This window comes from Panthera onca, chromosome B3, assembly GCF_046562875.1.
Source record: "Panthera onca isolate mPanOnc1 chromosome B3, mPanOnc1 haplotype 2, whole genome shotgun sequence".
NCBI classification, from domain to species: domain Eukaryota; kingdom Metazoa; phylum Chordata; class Mammalia; order Carnivora; family Felidae; genus Panthera; species Panthera onca.
Window position 1 is genome coordinate 97,523,308 of NC_138344.1, and position 26,189 is coordinate 97,549,496.

Below are 26,189 nucleotides of genomic sequence, written 5' to 3' on the forward strand. Positions count from 1 at the left end.
GGAGCGACGCCAGTAGCCAATGGACGCGCACGGCGGAGGGCGAAGGGCAGGCCGGCGGCGCCGTAGACGCGGGGCACGCTCGCTCGCTCCCTCCCTTCCTCCAATGCCGTGAGTAGAGGAGCTAGGCCCCGCGCGAGGCGGGAGTAGGGTGGTGGTTACGCTCTGCCCTTTTCCTTCTCCCAGTGCGGGGCTCACTGAAAAGGTGGCCCGCCGAGCCGCGCGTCCTGTCATCTCAGGCCCTGCGTCCTCGGGGCCTTGGGAGAGAGTGCGGGCGTGACTGGGGTGAAAGCTCTCATTTGGGCGGGCCCAGCGGCCTCCCTGCCTCCGGCTCGGCCCTTGTCTGCGGGAGGCCCATTGCTGGCCACCCGCAGGCGAATTGCCCACTGAGGGGCGCTGCCCGTCCGGCCCTAGCTCTCGCTCCGGACGGAGGCCTTGTCGCGGCAACGCCTGGTAGCCTGCGGTCTTCTGGACTTGTTTTTGTAGGGCTCCTGACGGTGTCATTTCTTGGTGTTGTAAATATCGAGCGCCTAGAAGAACCAGATGGCTCTGTCTCTGCCATCATTAGGCAGTCTGTTTCCTTATCTTAAATCCTGGGTGGAGATACAGATTTAAACCCACTGTGCGGACCTGGGAATACGGGGCTCTTCCGTACCGGTCTCTTCACCCCGTTTCCTTATCTGTAAAGTGAAGGAGGTGGGCTATGGAATCCCTAAGCGACCTTCCGACTGAAGTTTGGTGATTCGCCCTCACCGTGGCTGTTTAACGCCTGTGCTCAGTGCTTATCGGCAGTTTTTCATTTTTAGGGTCAGAACAGCTGAACAGAACAAAATTAGAATGTTAAAAACTTTATCGCTGGAAGGACTTTGATTTGGTTCCAACTGTTTAGTCTGGTGGCTTGGGGAAGTCACTTCGTCTCTGCCTCAGATCTTTTCTGTGAACTAGGAGTAATAGCTGTGTCTGTCACACAGGGCTGTTGTGTGGATTACATGAAATAAAGCCCAAGGGTGTTTGGCGGAGTGAAATACAGTTGACCCTTGAAGAGCACAGGTTTGAACAACTCCTGTCCACTTGGAGGCAGATGTTTTTCAATAAATCCAATACAGTACTCTAAGTGTATTTTCCTTATGATTTTCTTTTCTCTAGTTTATTATAAGAACATAATGTATACTACATGTAACATGCAAAATATGTGTTAATCACCTATGTTATTGGTAAGGCTTCTAATCAAACACTAGGCTGTTAGCAGTTAAATTTGAGGGGAGTCAAAAATCCTATGCAGACTTTCAACTGCCCTTAACCCTTACGTTGTTGAAGGGTCAAGTGCACTGGATAAATGACTTTTTATTATGTTCAAATGGTTTTACCTCCTGGACAGTTGAATGCCTTTGTTTGTGAAAACAACATAGAATGTTACCTGCTTTTTCCATCACAAATGAAAAAAATAATAATAATGAGATGGTTATTCCTTAAATTCAATTTTTTGTTTTGAGATAATTGTAGAGTCCCATACAGTTGTAAGGAACAATAGAGATCCTGTGTACCTTTTACCCCTTCTCCCCCCATGAAAACATCTTGCAAATCTGTAGGACAGTATCATAACCAGGAAATTGACATTGACATAATCCGTTGATCTTACTCCCATTTCCTTAGCTTTACATTTGTGTGTCTATTTAGTTCTGTTTAGTTTTTATCACATGTGTAGATTGTTGTGTCACCACCACAGTCCAGCTACAACACAGTTCAGTCACCACAAGGGATCTACGGGTACCCTTTTATAACTTCACTCCTTCGGAGCACCCCTTCCCCAATCTGTAATTTTTTGGAATTAGCTATTTTTTACTTAGTGTAATCCCTTGGGATCGTTGTATGTATGAAAGGTTCATTCCTTCTTATTGGGGAGTAGTATTTCATGATACGGGTATACCACAATAGGTTTAACCATTCACCCATTGAAACACATCTGAGTTCTAATTAGCTATTTGGAATAAAGCTGCTATGAACATTAATGTGCTGCTTTTTGTGTGAACCTTTTTGTTTCTCTGGGATAAATGCCTAAGAGTCCAATTGCTGGGTCAAATAAACCAATGTTTAGTGTTGTAAAAAACAGGCAAACTTTCCAAAATGGCTGTACCAGGGCACCTGTGTGGCTCAGTCAGTTGATCGTCCGGCTCTTGGTTTCGGCTCAAGTCATGATCCCAGGTTTGTGGGATAGAGCCCTGCATCAGCCACCACGCTGAGCATGGAGCCTGCTTAAGATTCTCTTTCTCTTCCCTCTGCCCCTCTCCCCCAGTCCCTCGGTCTCTCTCTAAAATAAAAAACAAAAAACAAAGTGGCTGTTCCTTTATACATTCCCACCAGCAGTGTTTTGAGTGATCTGGTTCTTATCACCAGCAATTGGTGTTGTCACTGTTTTTAATTTTTGCCATTCTGATAGGTGTTTAGTGGAGATGGTTATTTTTTAGTTTGCACTGGAGGTAGTGGATTTTTATTACTAGGTTGAATACAGAATTACACATGTTTATGGTCAACTTTCATGGGACACTTGAGCCCAAAGTAGTGACTTGTTTACCATGTAATTTTGAGTACATGCTTCTTTGTTTAGCAAGATGAAAGAACTCACATCTGCTCTTTGTATAACTTTTTTTTCTGCTTACCTTCCCCTAGGATTGACTGTACCATAATCTGTTTCGGTTAAGTAATTTCAAATCAAGAGCTTACCTTCCATTCATACACCCTGTAATGTCTTGGGTATGACATTTTGTATTCATGACACCACCCTCAGGTGAGAGTTCAAGTTCATCTTCCATCTATGTCACTGGGTCCCATGTGACGTTGGCCGAGGAATGGCTTTGGGGAACTTTGCTTCCAATTCCTAATGAATTTTTCTCTTCCTTTTCACTAGACTCTATACACCTCAGGAATAAGAGTTGGCATCAATATTGGGTGATTTGCAGTGAGGTGGGGTTGTAATTTGGGGCAAAATCTCCCTAAATCTGCCCCTTCACGTTTTTATCACCCTCAAGAAATAGTTCTTTAGTTCAGTCCTTTGGGCCACTTAGTTAGCCATCGCTTTGGATAGCCCAGCTAAGTAAAAACAAAACTTCCACTGTTATTTTTATTTAAAAATTTTTTTTAATTTTAGGTAGGCTCCATGCCCAATGTGGGACTTGATTGAACTCACAACCCTGAGATCGAGAGTTGCATGTTCTACAAACTGAACCAGCCAAGCACCCCAGAACTTCCACTTTAAAAAAACTTACTTTTTTTATGCAAACAGGGGAACTCTCAACCAAACCTACTCAGAAACATTTTGTGTGCATCCTATTTTGAATCAAACATTAGAGATCTAGCCTTCTGTAAGTAACAAGCATAATTGCAATTTTTAGAAACATGTGCTTTAAGCCAGGTTATGAGAGTAAGAAGGAGATTTTTTAAATGATTTTTTAATTTCTGAATTATTTATTGAAGCAATAATTTAGTAGTAGCTATTTTTTTTTTCAGCTTGCTGTTAACTGGTTTGTTTTTTACCCCCAATCATTAGAGCTAAATTCACCAACTCACCACTAGAGGTCTCCTCTTTCCTTATAGAAAACATTTCCGGAAGTAACTGCTTGAATTCTAAAATCAGCAGGGGTGCAGTTGAGAATGTAAAACCCCACCAATTTATTATTTTTTTTTTTTACCTTTATTGCCAAGTAAAATTTTTATATTCATGTTTAAAGTATTTTAAATATAATAATCTAGTATTTTTAGAGATCCTAGCTGGAGTAAATTTAGCCTTTCCTTTAAGCTGAATTATAAGGTGAACCAAAATGAATCAAGTGAAGGTACTCAATTTTCACAGACTACTCTAATTTACTTAATAACAGTCTCTCTGGTTTGCCTTTCTCTATGGAAATATATCAACCATTGAAGACCACTAATTAGTAAATATCTATTAAACTCTTGCATTTGGTGGACGAGAATGTGCTAGGTGCTAAGAAAAATGGAAATTAATAAGATGTAATCATTGCTCTCCTTTTTCCTCTGCACACTTTTCTGTCTGCCTAACTAGAAACTCTTAATTATCCTTTAAGACCCTCTCAAAAGACAACTCTAGTGTGAAGCCTTCCCTTCCCTCCCTCCTCTTGTGTTTCACAGAACTTGTTAATACCTCTGTTTAGACATATTGCATGTTATTTATTTGTTTTTATGTTGTCTGTCTTCATTAGAGTATATATTCTACGAGGACAAAGAACCTTGTCTTTCTCTGTCTCTCCTTTGTTGTTTTTATAATTTTTTTTTTAACGTTTATTTATTTTTGAGACAGAGAGAGACAGAGCATGAACGGGGGAGGGTCGAGAGAGAGGGAGACACAGAATCTGAAACAGGCTCCAGGCTCTGAGCAGTCAGCACAGAGCCCGAAGCGGGGCTCGAACTCACGGACCGCGAGATCGTGACCTGAGCCGAAGTCAGACGCTTAACCGACTGAGCCACCCAGGCGCCCCTCTCCTTTGTTGTTTTTTAATCTTAACCATTGTATCTCTGGCACTAAGTATAGCAGATACTCAATAAATACTTACTGAGTGAATGAATGAATGCATGGGTAGAAATGGCATTTGAATCAGGTCTTGAGGCTGGGTAAGATTTCCACAGACAGGATGGGGATGGAGAGCGGGGAGGGACAGGAAATAGGACAGCCTAAGTTGAAGCTGGAAAGCCCAGATAAATGAGATTGGCAGCCAGTTGAGTTATCAGAGATGGGCACAGGTGGAGAGAGCTTTAACAAAAAGTTGGAAAGGGCTGAGAATGAGATAGTGATAGCAGGTGGAAGGTTTGCAGTGATGAAGGCAGATGATGGTAGAAAGGAAATGAAGAATGGAGGTGATCCCGGATTCTGTCCTCAGACCTCATCTCTCACTGTTCTATAGCCTCAACATCTGCAGTCACTTCTCAGCTCTAGGGTGGTTCCCACCCAGGCCTCTTTCTAGTCTTCTTATTCCCAAGTTCTAGTACCATCCATTGACTGAGGAAAAAGCCCTAGACTGGTAGGAGAGAGCACTAGGTTCAGGTCTCAGTGCTACCACCAATTAGCCATGAAACATTGAGCAAGTTCTTTTAAACATATGCAGTTATTAAATCTCCACCTTGTTCCAGAAGGGATTTAGGGTGTCAGCAAGTTACTTAATATGAGGGCCTGTTTCCTCATCTCTAAATGGTCTAGGTGGTCTAAGTTCATTCCAGTTCTCCCATTTTGTGAATCACTCTAATAATTTGTTGGTTATCTCCACTTAGAAGTTCTGCTAACACTTCATAGTTAGGATATGAAAAACTGGGGATGGGGGTGGGAGAAACCTACAGCTGGTTCTCCTGACACTGATTTCTATTCATGGCATCACCATCCAACCAGTGACCCAAGACCAAAACTTAATGTCATCTTCAACTATTCTGGCCCTTGCCAGAACATCTCACTGAGATGTGGAATCCACTCTGTAATGTTGTTCCCATTCTTTCCCCATTTGGTCCTTTCCCACGGCTATGCGTAGTTGAAGCCCTTGTTAGCTGTTTCTTTGTTTTTTTCTATTGACCCTCAGTCTTGATGCTGTTGTCCAAATAACATTCTGAAGCATAGCTCTAACATGCCAGTGCTCTTTGCTAAAACCTCAGTGACTCCCAACTGCCTGTGAAAGATAATCCAAATTCCCTGGCTGATCAGGCAAGACCCTTCCTGATGTGACTGTGTAAACTGTCTGCCTCCTCTTCTCATGATCCCCATGTGCTAACCAAACTGAGCTACAACATGCCTTAAATATTTCTGCCTCAGCTAATCACCTGACATACCTTCTCCTGGCATTTTGCCTGTTGAAATCCTGGTCTGTCCTTATTTTACCTCTTTAAGGAACTTTTCAGGTTCTATCATTTATTTTAACGACTTGATAACTTGTTTTAGCTCACTTCACCCCACAGTAAGTTTTCAGCAATCCAAAGGCAGAAACCACACTTCATTTATCTTGGTTTTCCTCTGACTTAGCACACTCCTAGAGAAACTTGAACTGAATTAAATCAGATTGAGACTCAGTTCAGAAATCACTTTCTCAACTCATGCTCATAGATTTTTACAGGTGGAAATCACCTGAGCAAATCATCTGATTTTGCAAGTGAGAAAAACAAGGGTCACAGAGGTGAAGTTACTTGCCCAGTCTGTCCTAGCTGCCCTTGCCTTTGTTTGTACTGGTGATGCTACTTGCAACCTTGTCTTAGAAAGGTCTGTTTTCATGTCGCCTGTCCCTTCCTGAATATAAGCGTCTTAACCTCGACACATTGCTCCCCAGGTGATTTTAGTTTGTCATTTTGATACTGGAAATGTAGATTGGGAGTAGCTGGTTTCAGCAAATGTGTAGGTGGACCGCCTGTATGGTCATCAGGTGGCGACACTGAAGGCAGACTCCAACCCAAAGTTGAAGAATGAAACTTAATATCAAGGCTGGAAGGAACCTTCCAGACCATCCAATCCAGCCTCTCTTTTTTTTTTTTTTTTTTTTTTTTTTTTTGCAGCAAAGAAACCAAGAAACAGAGACAGAAGTGACTTGTTCAATAACTTTGAGTGGCAAATGACTCATCAACTTCATTGGCACAAGAGCATTGACTTTGAAGTTGTAAAGCAAGTTACTGTGTGTTTGGGACCCTGATTGCCAGCTGATAACCTAATACGAATACTGTTTTGTGTGTCTAGATCAAATGATGCTGTTTGGAAAAATTTCCCAGCAGTTGTGTGGCTTAAAGAAACTCCCATGGTCATGTGACTGCAGATACTTCTGGGGCTGGTTGAATGCAGTGTTTAATAAGTAAGTTGCTCTAAGGTGAAGAAACATGGTAATTATTATAGCTGATGAGTTTCCAGTAGCTAATTTGGTTATTTCTTGTATTTCAAATATCTTTTTTTTTGTACAGTTTGTGCAATATGATCCTAATTTTGTTTAATAACAAAACATACATACAAACATTGAATAAAAACCAGAAAATATTAACATTACTAATATAAAATATTAACTAATTGGGTTCCAGTCAAGATTTCAGTGATTTTTGTTATTTGTCCTTTCAGTACCATTCAAGTTTTCTAAAATGAAAGGGATCTTAAGGGATATAGTTAGCCTTTTACATACTACTATGGGGACTCAAGTTTTTTAAAAAGTGGGTGGCATGCTTTGAAGTATCATTTTGAGGGGTGCCTGAGTGGCTCAGTCAGCTAAGCGTCTGACTCTTGATATCAGCTCAGGTCATGATCTCATTGTTTGTGAGTTCAAGCCTGTGTCGGGCTCCACTGTCAGTGTGGAGCCTGCTTGGGATTCTGTCTCTCCCTTGCTCTCTGTCCCTACCCCACTTGCTCTCTCTTTCTCTCTCTCTCCCTGTATTAAAATAAACATTTAAAGATTTAAAAAAAAGAAATATCATTTTGAAACTAATGAAACTCATCTGCTTGTTGCTTAATATAGCTTTAATACCACCAACTAGCGAGAAAGGCAAATGTAAAAATTAAATAATTAAAAATTAATGGCATTAATTTGAACAGATTTGAAATTATTCCATTTTATCTTTTATCATTAAAAAAAAAAAACCAATAACCCAGTATAGTCGTTCATTCAACACGTAGTTACCGAGTACCTCCTGGTGTCAAGCACTGTGCTACATGTGAATCAATGAAGGTACATGTCTGCCTGATAAACTCATACACAAACAATAGGCCTAGACAGAGTTCACTTGGGAACAAAAGAAAAACAAAAAAGGGAGCCGGAAGAGCCCTCATGTTTTTTTACATGACTCTCACGAGTATACTTCCCTCCCTCTCAGTCATTTGAAAGGAAAAGTTGTTGCTGTACTGTATTTATGTTGACGGACTGCCATTAAGCAGCTAGCGATTATACTAAAAACGAACTACTTTTGTTCTTTGCCGACAGAGTGGATTATGAACGCATCAGGGATGTGGGACCCGATAGGGCAGCATCGGAGTGGCTGCTGCGCTGTGGGGCCATGGTGCGCTACCACGGCCAGGAGAGGTGGCAGAAGGACTACAACCACCTCCCCACGGGACCTCTGGACAAGTACAAGATTCAGGCAATTGATGCCACCGACTCTTGTATCATGAGCATTGGATTTGATTACATGGGTAACTACCCTGTCATTTGCTTATGGGAAACGGAGGTGCTTTGCAGTGACATTTTGTTGCAGTTGATTCACTGTTACAGTCAGAGGTGTGTCCTTTTTTGCCCTTGTCAGTACAATCCAGCTTGTTTTTTCCTGTGTATGGTTTTTTTAATAGATATTACAAACACCTTCCTCTCCTTTCTCCTTCCACTAAGCTTATCTCTACGTGCCTTTATTTTGTGCTCATTGGTTTAAAATTCAAGGCCTGGTTTATCAAACTGTCAAATTTCTGTCATTTGAGAAACCCTCAATAATGTGAGAATAATTGTACACATACAGCTTTTGCTGGTGTGGGCCCTTCTTTCCTCCAGTACATGGGCATCTGATTACAGAATGGCCCTATATTATATAGTGAATAGTTTGTATGGTTAATAGGGTGACTAGTCATCCAAGTTTTCCTGGGGACTGAGAGGTTTCTGAGGACATAGGATTTCCAATCCTAAAACCAGAATAGTCCTAGGCAAACTAGGATAGTTGGTTATCTTAATGGTAAAGCAGATTCTTAAAATGTATCTTTTATCTCCTAGAGGGCCTACAGCATGTTGAAAAAATAAGGCTATGCAAGTGTCATTATATCGAGGATGACTGTTTGGAGAAACTTGGTAAACTTGAAAATTTACAAAAGAGCGTATTGGAAATGGAAATAATTTCATGTGGGAATGTCACAGACAAAGGCATCATTGCTTTATATCACTTAAGGTAGGTGGTCAGTGCCAAAATGGAAACTTCATAATGTTAAAAGTGAATAATTAGAATTTAAATTTTAAAAAACTTTAAGTAAACTCTACCCACAACATGGGGCTCCAACTCACAACCCCAAGGTCAAGAGTTGCATGCTCTACCAACTGAGCCAGACAGGTGCCCTGAATAATTAGAATTTAAAACAATTAAGAGGTAGAGCCTTTTTTTTTTAATTCAGAAAAATATAAGAAAATGACTTAACTTTCATCCAAAATACTTTAAAACAGTTAAAATTATCAACCTTAATACATTGTTTTATTGCGTTTTTAAGAGGGCATCTTCTTTAAAAAGTAAATGTACATCAAGCATCTAGCATGGTGACTGCTACAGTAGGCCATCAATGGGCATTTGCCATTATCCTTCCTCTCCATCTTTTGAAGAATTTTTCCTGATGTTCTGACAATAACCTCAGTATCACAGAAAGTTTGAGAAATTTTAAGTTAATTTTTTTTAGTAATCTCTGTACCCACCGTGAGCCTCAAACCCACGACCCCAAGATCAAGAGTGTCAACGCTCTACTGACTGAGTCAGCCAGGTTCCCCCACCCCCACTTTTATTTTTTTTTTTTAGTAGAGAAATTTTAAACATCAGAACCAAAAATAGTAGACTGTCTCTTATATTAGTTGAAGGTTTGAAGCTTCATCTTTTAATGAAGTTCTTTTAAGAACTTTCCCATTTTTTTTCTTTTCTGGATTAAGATTCATATTTAGTGTTTCACATGCAAAGGACTTCTATGGCATAATACATATACTGTATTTGGAAAGATTCAGTTAGAATTACTGATATAATTCAGAACAACTCAACTTTCCAAAGTCTGGCTTAGCTCCTAGAATGAATTTCATTTAAAGTAGCACTCTTAACACTACCGTTCTAAAAGTCATTTTGAAAGTATAGTGTAATATAAACACATTCTATGTGCAATATTTTTTAGGCCAGTGAATACAGTTTATTGTTCATGCTATAAGAGTAAAGGCAAAACCAAAGTAGCTTTTTTTTCCTTCTCTTTTTGCAGAAACCTGAAATATTTATTGTTAAGTGATCTTCCTGGAGTAAGAGAAAAAGAAAACCTTATCCGAGCCTTTAAGACAGCACTGCCTTCTCTGGAACTAAAATTAGACTTGAAGTAAAATAATCATATTCAAGAAGTATCGTATTTCAATATAAAGTATCATTTGAAATTGTTGATCCTAAACATCATAAATATTATATAGTCATCAACAGACCCTAAGGATATCCAATCATGACATTTCAGAAGCAGAGTCCATCATGTAGAAAATATTCAGACATGACTCACTGAAGTTACTAAGTTGGAAGTAAAAATATATGTACATTAAATCCTTTTAGGAAAAATGGAAACAAGGTAGCAGTTTAATTCTCATATGTTCCTCATTTTATATAGAAATCTGTACAGTATGTAGATACTGACAGAGTTCTTTAAAGTGATTTAAATGTGCAACACATTTATTTAAATGTGCAACACATTTATTGTATTTTATCAGTAATTTATGTTAATGTTACATTTTACTTTAAAGCTATTGAAGCATGTTACTATAAATGTATAGTTATGAAAAACTGAAAGCTAAGTTTCAGATTCACTGATGAATTATGAAAGGCAGTCATTGGTTGTTGAGGCATCCATATTGCTTCCCAGGATTTGCATTCATTTCTCATGACCCTACATTCCTTTGTTCTTTATAACCTACACCTTTCTCTGAATGAATAGTTTCTGGCTAATTTGTCTATTTTGTAAGCTTAGTCGGGTGTTTTATTAAAACTAGACATAAATATTTGGCTGAATTCAAATAGTTTTGCAACTGCAGTAGAACAAAGGAAATAATCATGAAGACCATACTTTTTGCTTAAATTAAAATATTGCTTTAAACCAAAAATTTTGACATGCCAACTAGAAACTAATTTAAATTTCCCCATATATGTTGGGTACTGCTTCCTATGACTTCAAGGGACATCAAAAAGAAGTATAAACACAAAATTCAATTTATACCTAGAAAGCAGTGATAAAGAATATCACAAATAGGTAAAAACAGATCTTTAATTTTACCTGCTTGAAATGGCCCTGGTTCTATTATTGTTAATTATAGGCCAACTTGTCTGTAGATTTCTGTATGTCTGGTTCTTGAACATAAACTATACGGTCTTGAATAGAACCTTAGCTGGAAATAATTTTAAAATAAACACTGTATGATGCAGCACTGGGGTAGAAAAAGTGGATTTTAATTGTGTTTAGAAACCAGCTTATGTAAATAGCACATACCACAAATGATATACTATTTACGAATAATTGCCACTGTCATTTACAAAATCAGAAAATAACAAATTAAAAAGACTAGGTTGTAAAACAGTCTTATGTGAAACAATAGTGATTCCATGCTGAATGAATGATTACAGATATGGTTGAATTAAGCATTAGCGCACATTTAGAACTCATTAGAAAAAAATGAATGCTTCCATCTCATATTTGTTTGCTTATTGTGTGGTGAGGCAACTGATTCACCACAATTTAGTCTGGAACTACTTTTGTATTCTAAATGGTTTTCTATAAAACTACTGGATAAATTAGGCAGTTATAATCATCTGCCTCGTCAAGTACATTGTTTTGGGTTAAAAAGAAAAACACAAAATGTAAACTCTTCACAGAAGTGGGCTGTCCTTCTTTGCCATTTGAATCAAACCCACATAAGAAGAATCAGATAATGCCGAGACTAGTATTTAACCCACTGTCAGCTCCTTGCAAGAAGCCACATACATCAGGAAGCCTTAGAATATCATTAACCTGGCTGGAGTGGCCAAAATTATTGAACAGATGCCTAAATTTGGTGAGTTACTTAGCAGTAAAGAATAAAGTCATATGCTGTCATGAAGGAAGTTACTATAGCAGTAAACTAGTAAGAGTACAGAAGAAATGTTCTGAAGATACCGTAAAATACAACATCTAAAACTATGACTGAGAATGACTAGGACACAGCAGCAGCCCATCAGCCAAAACTGGCAGTCAGCTATAAGAAACAGACGTGAGCTTCATTTTACCCTGTGTTCAGGGGACAGGAGTGATGAAGCTTTTTGAAGAGTGGCAGCCCGCGTCAAAGCTAATTATAGGTCATCATTTCAAGTCTCACAATACAAAGCTAGGAATCTTCAGGATCAATTTGGACTACTCTGTTATTATTTTTATCAGTTCTTAGCATAGTATATGTATACACACACTGATATGTGTACAGACACATATGCATATGTATACACATATACATACAGATAGCGTAAAAAAGTATTTCAGGAAAAATAGGAGTTTACAACCTCACGTCTTTCATGATCCAAGTAAAAACTCAAGCAATTTCTTCCAAATCCCAGATTACTGTAGATAGTCCTGCCCATAGATCTGTCTCCAAGTCTGAGGCTGAGCTGGAGAGAATGAAGAATAATTACTCTCAGGCTGATAGGCTCAGTTCCCAGGAAGCCTGCAGGGCTCGTTCTACCTCTTGATCGCCTTGGTCTGCCGCCAGCCTTCACACCACTGTTTGCATGGGGAATTGGGTAACCTGTGGATGGGTTATATAAACCCATCTTGCCTGCAAAAATGACTAAGATGCATCCTTTACTAAAGGTAAAGACCAAAGCATATGTAAGAAATGTCTAGAAATATCATTAAATTTGTAATTTTGTTATGATAATCCATGATTTTTAAAACTATTAAGCAACTCTTCAATATTCCAAAAATGTTTTAAAATAGGACAATCAAGAAATAGAGCAAGCAGGAAATGGGATTTTAAACATTTTGATTTCAGGAACTAAAAGGCAGGGGATAGGACTCCATGTGAAAGAGATACAAGAAATACGTATGGGTGTTTTGTAATCCATTTTTCTTGTTGCATATAGTACAGTTGAAGCATAAATCTTTATCACATCTCTAATCTTGCCAGATATATGGGCAGCAGCTACAATTTATATTTCTGTCAATAAACTCAGCTACTTAGATACAACAAAAATGCAAGTGAAAATCCAAACAAGTTTTTCCTTTCTGTTCTAGTCACCATCAGGAAGCATGGAAGAAGGCTGCCTCTGTAATTCCCCTTCCGATTCTGCCAGCTGGCCTCCCCCAGATTATTACTTAGGTTTTCTCCTGATGTTCTTAAAGCATTATGATTATTTTCAATTAAGTTTGTAAGTTCGGTTCCTTTTTCATCATCAATCTTCAAGCTCCTTAAATGTTTGGAAAACGGGAGTTGAGTTTCTTCAAGTTACAGTAGTACTTCTTATTATCCAAAGCTGGAAGAAAGCTGCTGCTAGTCAGCTGGGGTAGGTACTGCAGCTGAAAATACAAAACACAGGATCAGGTTCAACACCACACACTTTTTGTTATTGATAACATATCACAAAAGAGGTAAAGAAGTCCATTTTTCAGCATGGAAATGCTTTTTCTGCACAGAATCCCAGGTTCTGAGTGAAGACAAAATGTTTCAATTTGTTCTTTTTCCTTTTAAAGATTTCTTTAAAAAAAATTTTTTTAACATTTATTTATTATTGAAAGACAGAGCATGAGCATGAGCATGGGAGGGGCAGAGAGAGGGGGAGACACAGAATCTGAAGTAGGCTCCAGACTCTGAGCTGTCAGCACAGAGCCCAACGCGGGGCTCAAACTCCTGGGCAGTGAGATCATGACCCGAGCTGAAGTCTAACTCTTAACCGACTGAGCCACCCAGGCGCCCCTAAAGATTTCTTTTATATTAAAAAGCAAAACATTGCACATTTGAGAAAATTTAGAGAATATGAAAAAGAAGGAAAAATCTACATATTAACATTAGGAAAAAACCACATAGATTTACAGGAGTTAAGAGCTTGCTGGGACCTTTGGGATCATTTAAGCCAATGCGTGATCTTAGAGCCAAGAAAACTGGTGTCTGGAGCACTTAAGCAATTTGCCCCCTTACTCCTTAGTTAAAAAGGCAAAACTATTCCCTTCATGCTCCCAGAAAATGTTTGAATTTATTGTCAATGTCAAATGAAAGTAAGGAGAACATACAAAAAATAGATGTACTACATGGCCTTAGGTATCTGAACAGTGGTTACTTTTTTTTATGTCTATTTATTTATTTTGAGAGAGAGGCAGAGAGACCATGGGTGAGCGGGGGAGGGGCAGAGAGAGAGGGAGAGAGAGAATCCCAAGCAGGCTACCTCGCTGTCAGAACCTAACTCAGGGCTCAAACTCACGCACTGTGAGGTCATAACTGAGCTGAAATCGAGAGCAGGATGCTTAATGGACTGAGCCACCCAGGAGTCCCTGAACAGAGGTTACTTTTTAATTCTTCAAACAGTTGAATCCTTCAGGGCCTATATACAATACACTAATTAATTAGCGGGCTTCCCTATTCTTTCAAGTAAAAATATTTGCATCAAGACCCTCTACTCTTGAACACAGATTAACAGCAAGCTCAGTGGTAATTTGGGGTGGGTGGGGGTGGGGAGTCTAATTCTGGCATGTTTTGCTACCTGGGTCATATATGACAGAATAAAATAAAGCTTTCTTAATTTTGTAACTCTGGTCTATCTTTGGACCCCGCAGTTCATGCTCTACCTGTTTCTAATGGATTGTCCATCCCCTTCTCTCCTCCAAACCTCACATAAACAACCCAGATGCCATTCAGCATGCTGGGCAGTGGGGTCTGCAAAGGGAAAGACTAAGGCATAATAATTTATAGATTAAGGGCTACCTAGGCAGATCCAGAAATGACCAGGAGTAGCCAGCTCATCTTAGTTGTGGTTCTAACCACAGTCCATTCTAAGTTACTACAGCTTTTGGCTTGTAACAGGCTAACACTTAAGGGAAGGCTATTTTGCCACTTTATACCAGTCTTTTTCTTTACAGGCTCCCTGTGTGCAGCTTGGATGCTGTTCTCTGGTTAAATAAGCTGTTCTGATATCACTGAGAGCACTCGTCACTGTATCTACCGGAGCCAACTCTGATGATTAAAGGAACAGAGGGGAAAACAGGTCCATTTTTGGATAAACCTGGAACGTCAATCAATACTGAAAGTAAACATGATGACAGAGAGCTGCCTGGGATAAATCTGACTTCATTCTCCAAAGCACAAAAAGCACGCTCAGTGGGGCTCACGCTCGTGTACCTGAGACCCATGCTCGTGCACAACAAAACCCCTCTGTGGCAGCAGGGAACTGCAGGGCAAGGACGCCTTCGGGATTCAGGGAGAAGGGGGTCCTTGGAGGCAGATGTCTCGGTGCCCTGGTTGACAGATCATATGCCCGTCACCGTGCTCTGCAAGGAAGGTGCTGGAGCTGCAAGCCGCTGTTACCGCCCCGAGAATAGATACAGACTCCCTGCACCAGGTGGCAGGCATGAGGTCATTGGAAACTACAACCCCGGGACACTTGTGTAAAGCAGTGCCCCATTTTTACCCCAGGCAGGTGCTTTCGGCTCTGTCTCAGCGTCTTCCTTATTGGTCTGTCACGCTCTTTTGCTGAATCCCCTGTTTCTCGGAGGCTGTCAAAATACGGGTGCTGCAACAGCTGTTCACATGTCATTCTCTCAGCAGGATTCATGTGGAGACAGCCCTAAAAGAACAGACAAGTCTCCATTCTTCTTTAAAATCGTATTAACTTACTGAAATCATTTTTTTTTTTTCTTTGACAGATCAAACCCTTCATTTGGGAACAGGAAGGAGGAAAAGTAGGGGAAACACACCAAACATGCTTTTGGTTCCTTCCACAATTATTCCTAAATGGGTAACCACATAATAAGTAAATAGATAGGTTCTAGGAATAGTAACAAAAAAATCATTTTCTCCACCTTGCCCTGTTCTGGAGGCAGTTGGTGCTCTGCCCTGAGGGAGTAAGATAGGATTTTTGAGTTTGCCTCAGTATCCAACGGGAATAATCCACATAACCAGTTTGGTCCTTTGTGTATACTTTGTAAAAATTTGGGTTTTTATTAAAAAAATTCATACCCACACATGGTAAAAATAAAATGTATACAGAACACAGCAAAGTCTCCTTGTTATGCCCAGAATTTGTGATCCCCAAAGACCACTAGGGAGCCGAGTCCGATGCAAAAGCAAAAGAGCCTTTATTCGAGCTAGCTCGAGCTCAATCCCCTACCTGCACCGACGCAGCGGTGAGATACCAGGGAGAGAGAGCAAGTTTCAAAAGGACAAAGGTTTTATTGGGGCCTAGGGGCAGTTGGTGAGGTAATGGCTATGGCCTCAGCCGATTGGCTGGGGAAGGGTCCTGGGGAAGGGTCCGAGTCCTGTTAGGCAGGTGAGGGGGGGGTTACTCAAGGGGAGGAGGTGTGGTCAAGGTGAAGGACACAGAACAAGATGGAGTCCGCCGGCGTAGGCCCGCCCTTTCATCCTCACCACTCTAGTTCTTCCATTCCTCCTTCCAGATTCAGCTGTTCCTTTTTTTCTGGTATATTCTTCCAGAAATAGTCCATGCATTACAGTATATATATGCATGTATGGAAGGAGAAGCATAGTATACATGCCCTTAGGTTGCATCATTCTGAACTATTTGCTTTGCCATTAAGTACACCATAGGGTTCATACTTGAGTAGATGAAATCTCACAATTATATACCCCAAGGAACTGTCTCCGTTTTTTGTTTTTTGTTTTTTTTTGGTTTTTTTTTTTTTTTGGTTATATTACAAATGCATCAGTAAATGCATTAAATACTTTGAAATGGGTAGGGCATGGACTATAACTTGAAAATGTTTTAGTTGGTACTCGATTTTACATAAGAGCTATAGATCTCTGAAAATGTATATACAAATCAAGTTTTAAAATCAAAACCTACTTCTGATATACTAGGGAGTTGACTATTTAAATGAATCCTATGGCCCAACATTTTTTGAAGAAAAGGATCCCTGCATAAAACAAGTACTATCCATCTGAAATTTCTGTAACTTAGATTTTAAACACAGTATGTTGGGTTTAGTTTAAAGTGACAAACACCTACAGATGTTTTCATTGTAACAATGTAAATAAAAATTCAACGTATTTATACTTCCCAAAGGAGAAGGAGAATTCTAAAAGGAACACTTTTCAATTCATGGACTGATATAAATCATTTAGACTCCCCAATGACACCAGCTACTGTGTGCTTCCGGTCTGTTAGAAGCTATGATTTTACCTTTAAGAGCCCCAGGGCCGGAGAAGAGATGTTTGGAAATTTTAATTCAAGTGGTTCCTGTTTAAAAAAAAAAAAAGAAGAAGAAAAGGGGGTTTTATTTACAGTATGTATTCAAAGCTAAGGTGACCTCAGGCTGAATGTCTTCTGAGTAACAGAAGCATCTTCCTGGCACCTTTCTTGCCTCCCCCACCCACCTCCCAGCTGAAACAAGGCCTGTTTCACAAGCTCTTTCTCTCCGCCTCCAAATTTCTTTTCCAAATTTTCCTCCTCACCACTCCCTTCACTTCCCAAAGAAATGGTGCAGGTAGCAAATTATGAGGGAGCATTCATGGAAGAAAGAAACGCACTTGTGAAGCAACTGTTATTTCTTTTTTTTTTTTTTTCTGCCTCAATTTCTATAACTTGCCTTAGAGTAATTTTTGGCACTTACATTGGCATTTAAAAGAGGCCCTAATTTTTGCATCTATTGACATTTACATAAAGGAAGCTTCAAAATAGATTTTTCCTCCCTACCTAGGTGAACAGATGCTTCTTGGTTTTCTGGAATAAACACTGGTTTCTCCTCCCACAAGAGCCTGCTGTTTCCCTGATCATCCTGCTGTTTAAAGAGTCTCTGGGGCAGACATTCATCAATCTCCCTCTGGCCATATAAGGCTATTTTGCTCCAGTCACATGCTGGAGGCAATCAGGAATAACAAGCACTATAAAGCAAGAGGAATGCTGAATGTCAGGGGGCCAGACAGGCCAGTTAAAGAGATACACCACTAACAGAGGCTAATTAAGGAGGGCAGCTGGATGGAGTGCATCGCATGTATAAAGAGATGGCAGATGTGCGCTGGAGGGACTGGCCAGGCTCATCTAATGCAATACCACTCTTAAGTGCTGTGGTCAAGCTTAAGAGCACAGCACGGTGTTATTTTTGCACAGGGAATCAGCCCCCAACACTCAAATTCCGAGTGTGCACTTACTAATCACCGTAAGGGTAAGAGGTAAGAGCCTCAGTTTTGGAGTTCCCTAAGATCACCAGGAAAAAAAAAAATCCTACAGCAGATTTGTATTAGAGCCTTGAGAGTAGCCTCCCCCACCCCCAACTATATCTTAAATATTTCTCTTGCCTTTTGTGTGTGTTAAATCTGGGCACTGCTAGGGATTGACATGACATTGCTGACACTGAGCTCTGCTGTCTCAGCAACAACGCCTGGCCTGGGATGAGGCCTGCTGGTTAGCTGTGATAGGAGAGCCCATTCTGCCCGCTTAGCTGGTTTCCCAGTGCCAGAGGCAAGCAGGCCTCCCTCCAGCAGGATGACTGACCGGCAGAGGGACTAGGGCACAGATGTTCAACCAGTGCAACCCCCGCATTACTTCTTCCTGTGTTTCTGTCAACAGGAAATCCCCTGCAGGACAACCTCTGGGAGACCCTGGGAAGCCTTTTGCATTTATGAAACCCCGGGTTGTTCATGAGTCTTCACTGTAAGACAAGCAAAGAGGAAATCACTAAGGGATATTTAGTGTGGAACTGGGAATGTCCAGGTCACAAGGGAGCCAGCTGGGTCACCTCCCATATGCCAGGTGTCATTCCTGCCTCTCGGTCCCAGCATGCTCCCAGCATGACCCACTTTTCCTATTTGTAGTGGTGCCGGAGAAGGAGGCAGCAGGGGAAGGTGAAAGCCTTCACCATGGGACATGCCAGGAGGATGAGTGAACACAGAGCTCAAATGGAGCTTGACAGAACTTCCATCTGGAAACTGAGCAATTAGAGGCTTAGTTTCAGTTTGAAAGTACCTTCCTTAGATGGTAGAAACTCAGGATTTCACAAACATTAATTGTGCTCTGAGATGTTTTTGATTATAATACAGGCTCATTGGAAGACACCCAAAAGTATTTTTTTTAAAAACCATAAAGAAAGAAAGAAATCATGCCACCACAAAGAGATAACCACTGTTAATATTTTGGTATATAACCTTGCAGCCATTTATTTCACAAATGTAAAAAACTTTGTGTGATTTCCCAGAAGTGGTCACGTTTTATTTATATATGTAAATGTATGTGTACATACATACATACATTGTGCATTTATTAAACATTTATTAAAATTATGTCAAATGATTAGTATGGTTTATAGCCTTTTTCATTTAACAATACATTGTGGACTTTTTATTCACGTGAATAATAAATCTAATTATTTTTACTGGCTATGTGGCATTTCTATTGTAGAGATATATCATAACTTACATGATGAATCCCCTATGGATGGAACACTAAAGGAAATAATTTCTAATGTCACATATTGATGCCTCTGTCTGATGGTTTCACTGCAATAAATTCTTGAAAGTGTGTTAAGAGTATGCACATTTAAAATTTTTCAATTTTAAAAAATGAGTATTTTCTCCACATTGGCTGTAGAGGAGAGATACCAGAATGAGGCTTGCCAAGCAAGTTCATTATGGTTTCCCACCATGGTCTGGGCAGTAAGAGTACAGTAGAGTAGGGGACTTGGGCAATGCTGGATTTTCCTCCTGGATAAGCCACTGTGTGAGGTACCTAGCTTCAGCTGCTGAAAACAAGGCAGGACAGGAGAAGGCAGGCAGTTCTGCATTTCTGTCCAACATGCTGGCTAACCTCTGCTATCAGCAACTTCTAAATTGGTATTGAAGGCCAGGGTCTTGCTAGCCAATTTGCCCCAATTTTCTTTTTCACTCTTAAATGGACTTTCCAGTGCAGAGTGGGCCATGGCACTAAGGCAGGCGAGTAACTACCAAAACCTCGTTAGTCTGCAACTCCCCATTATAAAGAGAATGATTACCACTTAAACACCCTGGTAACCTTAGCCTCCGTATTCAGAGCTCTTTCCAAAATGGGTCACTCACCATATCCTCAGGGTCTGGAATTTTTACCCCGCTGAAGTACTGATTCGTACTAAATACTTGCTGGTGTCTAGGAATGAGATCTCCTTTGGACAAGAAGAAAGAGACTGGTTAGCAAGGGCTGATTTACGGTTTGTCTCCGTCAGTGCTGGGTCTGTGCCTACCACCAGTGAAGTTTGTAGTCTGCTCTTTCAATCAGAGGGAGATGTTGAGGCAACCCTCAACAATATGTACTAAGACCTCAGTGGATGAAGCACCATATTAGGTGTAGAGAAGGCATGCACAGAAACTGAAGGCTATGAGGTTCTTGCCCCTCAAAGACTCACAATGTATTTGAGGAATCCAAACAACTCAGAAGCATACGTACACACACACACACACACACACACACACACACACACACAATAATGCCTTTTAAAAAAATAGCCAACGTGCAACAAATACAAAGCAAAATCATATCAACTGAATTCTGATGGGTGGATATAAAAGGGTACTGGCCTACCACTTAGAACAGTGCCCGACACCTACAAGCAGTCAATAAATATCTGAGGATAAAAGCAAGGGAAAAAGGAAGAGAGGAAGGAAGAAAGAGGGATGAAAGGAGGGAAGGAAGGAGGAGGGGTAGGAGGAGGAAAAGAAGGCAAGAAGGCAAGAAGAAATCATGGAAGATCTTCTAGCTAGAAGGAATTCATTTCCAAATTGGAACCACCTTTTCTTGTTTCATCAAATAGTGATCACTTGGAAATCCCATTTTAACTTACTGCTTAGAAAGCATTTACAATATGAATCAATGAAACAAAAGAAGCATTTCTATATTCTGGAGGATAAGGTGAGGCTCATCCTACCCACATTTCAGCCAAATCAGCTAAAATCACCCTTGTGTAAAATTCTAGGGATATTACATGTGAAGAGGAATTTTGTTCCGAGAATACCAGGAGATACTCAGCAGGGTGCCCCTGGGGTACACCCAGGCCCACTTCCCAAAGCAGAGTGAACGACAAAAACCTCCCAATCAGGGACCCAGAAATACTGCTAACCCAGAAACTGGAGTTTCCACCCCAGGGTATCAAGTTGTCTAATTTTACAGATTTGTTTTGGAACTTTACCTCTCATGCAAATCCAAAAACTGTTGTCTTGCCCCATTTTGTACAAGCAGCCAAAACAACTCTCTACTACCTTGCCCCGGATCTCAGTGAACTTCATCATGAGCACACTGCTTGTATCCTAACAACTTTCTTCCATCAGGGTGCTGGAAGTGGAGACACAAGAGGGTGCCCTGAAACAAAGGAAGGCTGAGTGCCCCTGGAATCGCTCCAAGGTGCCTTACATACTACTCAAAAAAACCCATCAGCAAATACCTACTGCCTATTATGTGCAGATATTGGTGGAGGAAATCTAGAAATGTAAGACATGATCTCACCCTCAGGTAGCTTACAGTATCTTTGGGGAGATAAAAGTACAAGACAAGACAGGGTGATGGTAGATGCTCCAAGAGTTTAGAGGAGGAAGTTTGCTTTAAATTGGGGAGTCGTAGCAATTCCCTGACTTTTGAAGAAGGCAGTCACTGCTTATAGATCTTTTCATCCATTCCTCTCCAAGTCTCTCTTCTCCTCCCCTTCCCTCCCCCATCCCACCCCAAGAGTAGAGAGAAAGACAACGAAAGTGACACCAGAAGATCCAGCCTTTCTTCCTGACACTTAGAAGGTTTAGAATCTTCTATAGCATCTCAGTGATCCAATCTAGCCTGGCAGGCTAGAGTGAAGGATACCCAAAGAATAAATTACAATAATAAAGAATAAATCCTAATAAATGAAATCCTAATAAATGAAATAAAACACAGTAGCATTCTGTAAACTGTTAGGCCCATACAGAAACATAGCTTTTACTGTTGTTATGATCATTATTCAGAGTTTAACTTGATCCAAACTATGCTGAAGAGAGAAGAACCTTGTGTCCTTTTGAACAATCGGTATGTATTCACTCTAGTTAATTCTTTTTATTAAAAACAAACGTGGACAACTTTTTCCTTTTTTTTTTTTTTTTTTTTAAATAATCTGTATGCCCAAGGTGGGCTCAAACTCACAACCCCGAGATCAAGAGTTGCATGCTCTACTGACTGAGTCAGCCAGGCACCCCCAAATGTGCACACCTTTAATGGAATTATTTAAGTGAGGCTTCTAGAGTACCCCTCCTTTGTGACTGTAAAGGGCATCGAATGAGACTGGGAACTTGGCTCCGTCCTGTATTGACACGGGTCAAACTATTCAGTTTCCCAAAAGGCATAACAAAAACACCACTTACCCAAGGTTTTCCTAATCAGATAGAGCTGATCCACATCTGATTTCCCTGGCCACAGAGGCACCCCTGACAGCAGCTCAGCAAAGACACAGCCAACAGCCCACACGTCTACTGGGGGGCCGTACTGGGTGTCCCCCACCAATAGTTCCGGGGAGCGGTACCACCTGGTAGCCACATAGTCTGTGTAGTAGTCACTTGGTCCAGCTGGCCAGTGATGGTACATGGAAAACAGAGAGAGAGCAGTGGAAGACTGGAATCAAAACAGGTAGGGGGAAGACCTAAGAAATCAAGCTTGTGCCCCACCTTGTGGCTTTTGTAAATCAATGGTTCTCCATACTGGTTGCATATTAAAATCATTAACGTAGTATTTGTTAAATTACTAATGCTTGGGCCCCATCTCAGTTCAGTGAAACCAGAACTCCTGGGGGAAAGCCTGGTGAGTTCTCAGTGTAGTTTTTATAGTTATAGTTAATAGTTCCCCAGATGATTCTAATCTGCAGCCAAAGCTGAAAACCACCACTCTTCTAAAATAGTACTTCTGAGATCACTATTTAAGAAAAAAAAAAAAAAAAAAAAAAGGTAGAAACCAGGAGAATAACATACTCTTTAATAATAACTACTTTACTGTGGTATAATTTATATAGCATACATTTTTAAGCCACTGTATGTATCTACATGTTTTCAGTAATTGCAGAATTGTAATTTAGGGTATGCTTATGCCCTAAACATATAAGAACTAGATTTTATAGCATCAAGAGCCTTTCTCATGTAAAGAAATCTCTCTTTTACAATTATTTAAGAAAATATCAACACTCACTCAAAAGCCGAGCAAATCCAAAGTCACAAAGCTTAATCACTGAATGTTTTGTGATGAGGATATTTTCTGGCTTCACATCTCTATGTATGCACTAGTCACAAAAATCAAAACAAAAACAGATTATCAAGGAGCAACTATAACGTATGGGATAAATAGAACTCGTGAATATTTAGCAAATATCTGAAAAATCATTAAAACCTTGTACTGGCTGTTTGGATAATAGGCTACAAAATAGCAGCCTAAAATAAATCTAGTACCATACTCATTATAGCCTGAAACACTCCAAGTTCCTAAAGGACCCAAGAGGAGCAAAAAGGAAGAAAGAAAAAATGAAAATAAGATAGCCAGATAAACAACAAATAAGTTTTCAGTGTAAGTACATCCCGTGAAATATTTGGGACATACTTATACTAAAAAGTTAAGATTGTTTCTCTGAAATTCAAATTTAACTGGGTGTCCTATATTTATTCTGGTAAGCCTAGGTGGAAGGGAAAATGTTAAAAGCCTCTGGGTGAGGCCTGCATCAGGGCTGCAGAAGCTGCAAGTTGATACATAAGCAGAATTCACAGTTCAGTTGTTTAGCTGAGAACAGAACACAGTCCGCCTGGTAAACAGGACAAGCCCTGGGCCTGCTGAGATAAGCTGGGGAAGAGAAGGGCGGGAACCAGAGCTTGCCAAGAGACCTCCCTTCCAGCTCTTGGAATTCATCCTGGCAAGATAAACAAGGGTAGACACAGCTTAGCCTCTGGGGAGAGTCGCTAGATGTCAGCTCTGTCCCACACACAAGCGTTCTTAGAGCGACATCCACCCCCACGGGACATAGCCCCCACTCCATAACTTAGACTCAAATCACCTGTGGTTTCCAAACCACAGCTGACATTGTTTAACAGGCTAATGTTAGAAGAAAGTTGAAGAATCTTCACATGATTTTCTTATTAAATAACAATTCTCTTGGCAAAGAACAAATCAACAACCTAATTAAGGATTACATAAAAACAACATTTGGGTCAAAATCCCAATTTCCAATAATCTTCCCTTCTCCCAAGCATTTTCCTCTCTGGAGAAGAATGTTGGATCCTGCTGCAATCTGAGAGACCCTCTTAGCTTACAGCTGAAACCCTGGGGTATTCTTGACTTTCTAGAATTTGGAGAGAGGACAGAGGTTCTTCTTGGGTCTGGCCTAGTTCTCCCTCCAAAGGACCTTCAGGGTGAGAGATCAGTGTGCATGTTTTCCCATGGGTATTTATTATTCTTGAAAATCTGGGGGTGGGGGAGACAATTTCTCAATTATTTTGTTACTATCTATCTGGTTCTCAGCAATTAATGTTTCTGAGATCGCCATTCTTTTCCCACTCGCTTCACATACTACTATAAATGGGTACACCCATGAATATCATGATGACAGATGGTCAGAAGGACTCACAAGCAAGAATGTGTTCCTATTCTGTTCTGGGAATTCTTTTACAAGGTTCTACACCCTCCCCACATCAGTACATGTGGCCGCCCAGAGCTTCAGGGACTCTCCAGGGAAGAGTGGTATGTGTTGTATTCCTCTTTACTGTCTCTGAGTTTCCCCACCAGGGCCTTTAGGAGGTCTCTCTTGCTCCCCCGTCTTAACACCTGCCTTCAGGAAAGTGCTCACCCCCACTTGCAATAAATAGCAGCATAAGGTGTCCACGCTCTCTGGGATACATGCATTTTGATAAGGATTGTAGCCTTCAGCTGAGTGGAGGCTCCACAGGGGGAAGTGCTGGCGACTTCTGTATTTTCTTCTTCCAGAAAGGCAGTTTCAGGAAAAATCATTTAGGACCTCCTAAGGTAGGGGATTCAGCCCACTGGCTAAATTGAGCCTGGCAGTAGATAGGATATGACATATTGCACTCAAGGTGCCCTGGTGGCCAAAATGAAGCTCAAATATTGGAATCTGGCTTCTGTGTGCAGGGAGGGGGCAGTGCTGTACTGGAGGGAACAGTCACTTGCCCAGTGCTGGTGGCATCTTACCACCTGGGCAGCAGCCCCCTGTGCCTCCCATGCAGCCTAGTTCTGGCCACGACTCTCAGAGACGTCCGCTGGGCTGCTGTGCTCCAGCGTTGGCATTCTTATCTCACCAACACAGACACCGGCATTTGTGCATGGCGTGTGGGACTCCACCTCCTGCAACTAAACAGGCATGAGCCACCTGGGGCTCCCCTCTCCAGTTTCAGAGCTTTTTGAGGGTGCCAGATCAATGCAGACTCCAGATTCTACTTTAAGCAGTTTCTCACCAATATAAACCTATAACTACTTTCTTAAAATTGTAACAATATATCTTTTATGTAACCTGAACAAGTAAGAATAGCCAGGTTGGAATTTTTAGCCTCTGTTAACCCCAACCAGGCTTCAGAAGATTTGGGTGAAAAATCATATCCACAAAAGTAGGATACAAATTTTGTACAAAGGCTCTATCTCAGCTTAAGGGCGAGCCTTCTGATTTTTCAAGGGCGATCATGAGACTTACGTTGTGTTTATGGCAAAAATTTACAGCTTGCAATGTCTGCCAAGTTATGCTCTTCACAAGATGTTCTGGTACCCTAGTAAAAATAAAGAAGCAACATAAACACATTCTTTAGTGTAGCCATGGAACTCAGCTGAAGGAAGGAAGGAAGGAAGGAAGGAAGGAAGGAAGGAAGGAAGGAAGGAAAGGAAGGAAGAAGGAAGGAAGGAAAGGAAGGAAGGAAAGAAAGGAAGAAGAAAGGAAGGAAGAAGGAAGGAAGGAAAGGAAGGAAGAAGAAAGGAAGGAAAAGAAGGAAGGAAAGGAAGGAAAGGAAGGAAGAAGGAAGGAAGGAAAGAGTAAACTAAGACAGGCTTACGTAGTGACACATACCGTCATCTACCTCACAGAGCAAATCCAAAGTGTAAACAGCATGTGATCAACACACAGTGGGATTCTAGGGACAGCAAGGTAATAGCAATACTAACATCGACTTCTACAGAAAGGGACCATGAAGACTGAGGGGTTTCCACAAATACTTAGGATCACCTACCTCAAACATCTGTGACACCACTGAAAACCTGCCTGGTAATTTGAGCTCCATTTCTACCAGGAGCTTTTTGTTGATGAAAAGTTAGCTAATACATAGCATAAAAGGTATTGT

At 40.7% G+C, this 26,189-nt stretch overlaps 2 protein-coding genes across 4 annotated transcripts in view; one reads left to right on the plus strand and one right to left on the minus strand.

Moving 5' to 3' along the window:
* Nucleotides 1-21: 21 nt before the first annotated feature.
* DMAC2L (distal membrane arm assembly component 2 like) lies at nucleotides 22-10,964 on the plus strand. Of its 2 annotated transcripts, none has more exons than XM_060619795.3 (5): nucleotides 22-108; nucleotides 6,713-6,824; nucleotides 7,935-8,143; nucleotides 8,709-8,880; nucleotides 9,935-10,964. In XM_060619795.3, exons 2-5 carry the CDS (start codon nucleotides 6,718-6,720, stop codon nucleotides 10,047-10,049), a joined length of 603 nt encoding a protein of 200 aa, XP_060475778.1. In that variant the 5' UTR covers nucleotides 22-108; nucleotides 6,713-6,717; the 3' UTR covers nucleotides 10,050-10,964. The 2 variants fall into 2 exon arrangements, with proteins under 2 accessions (XP_060475778.1, XP_081652054.1); XM_081795928.1 differs by lacking the exon at nucleotides 22-108 and adding an exon at nucleotides 3,154-3,356.
* A 588-nt stretch (nucleotides 10,965-11,552) lies between these two features.
* The window catches only part of CDKL1 (cyclin dependent kinase like 1), a 59,204-nt gene continuing 44,567 nt past the window's right edge, over nucleotides 11,553-26,189 (minus strand). For both annotated transcript variants that reach the window (XM_060619789.3, XM_078448269.2), the window contains 7 exons: nucleotides 25,553-25,625; nucleotides 23,056-23,146; nucleotides 22,242-22,442; nucleotides 19,944-20,026; nucleotides 17,077-17,133; nucleotides 15,349-15,504; nucleotides 11,553-13,246 (listed from right to left, as the gene is read on the minus strand). In XM_060619789.3, the coding sequence (XP_060475772.1) occupies nucleotides 13,139-13,246; nucleotides 15,349-15,504; nucleotides 17,077-17,133; nucleotides 19,944-20,026; nucleotides 22,242-22,442; nucleotides 23,056-23,146; nucleotides 25,553-25,625 (769 nt within the window). In that variant the 3' untranslated portion in view covers nucleotides 11,553-13,138. The remainder of the gene's footprint in view (nucleotides 13,247-15,348; nucleotides 15,505-17,076; nucleotides 17,134-19,943; nucleotides 20,027-22,241; nucleotides 22,443-23,055; nucleotides 23,147-25,552; nucleotides 25,626-26,189) is intronic.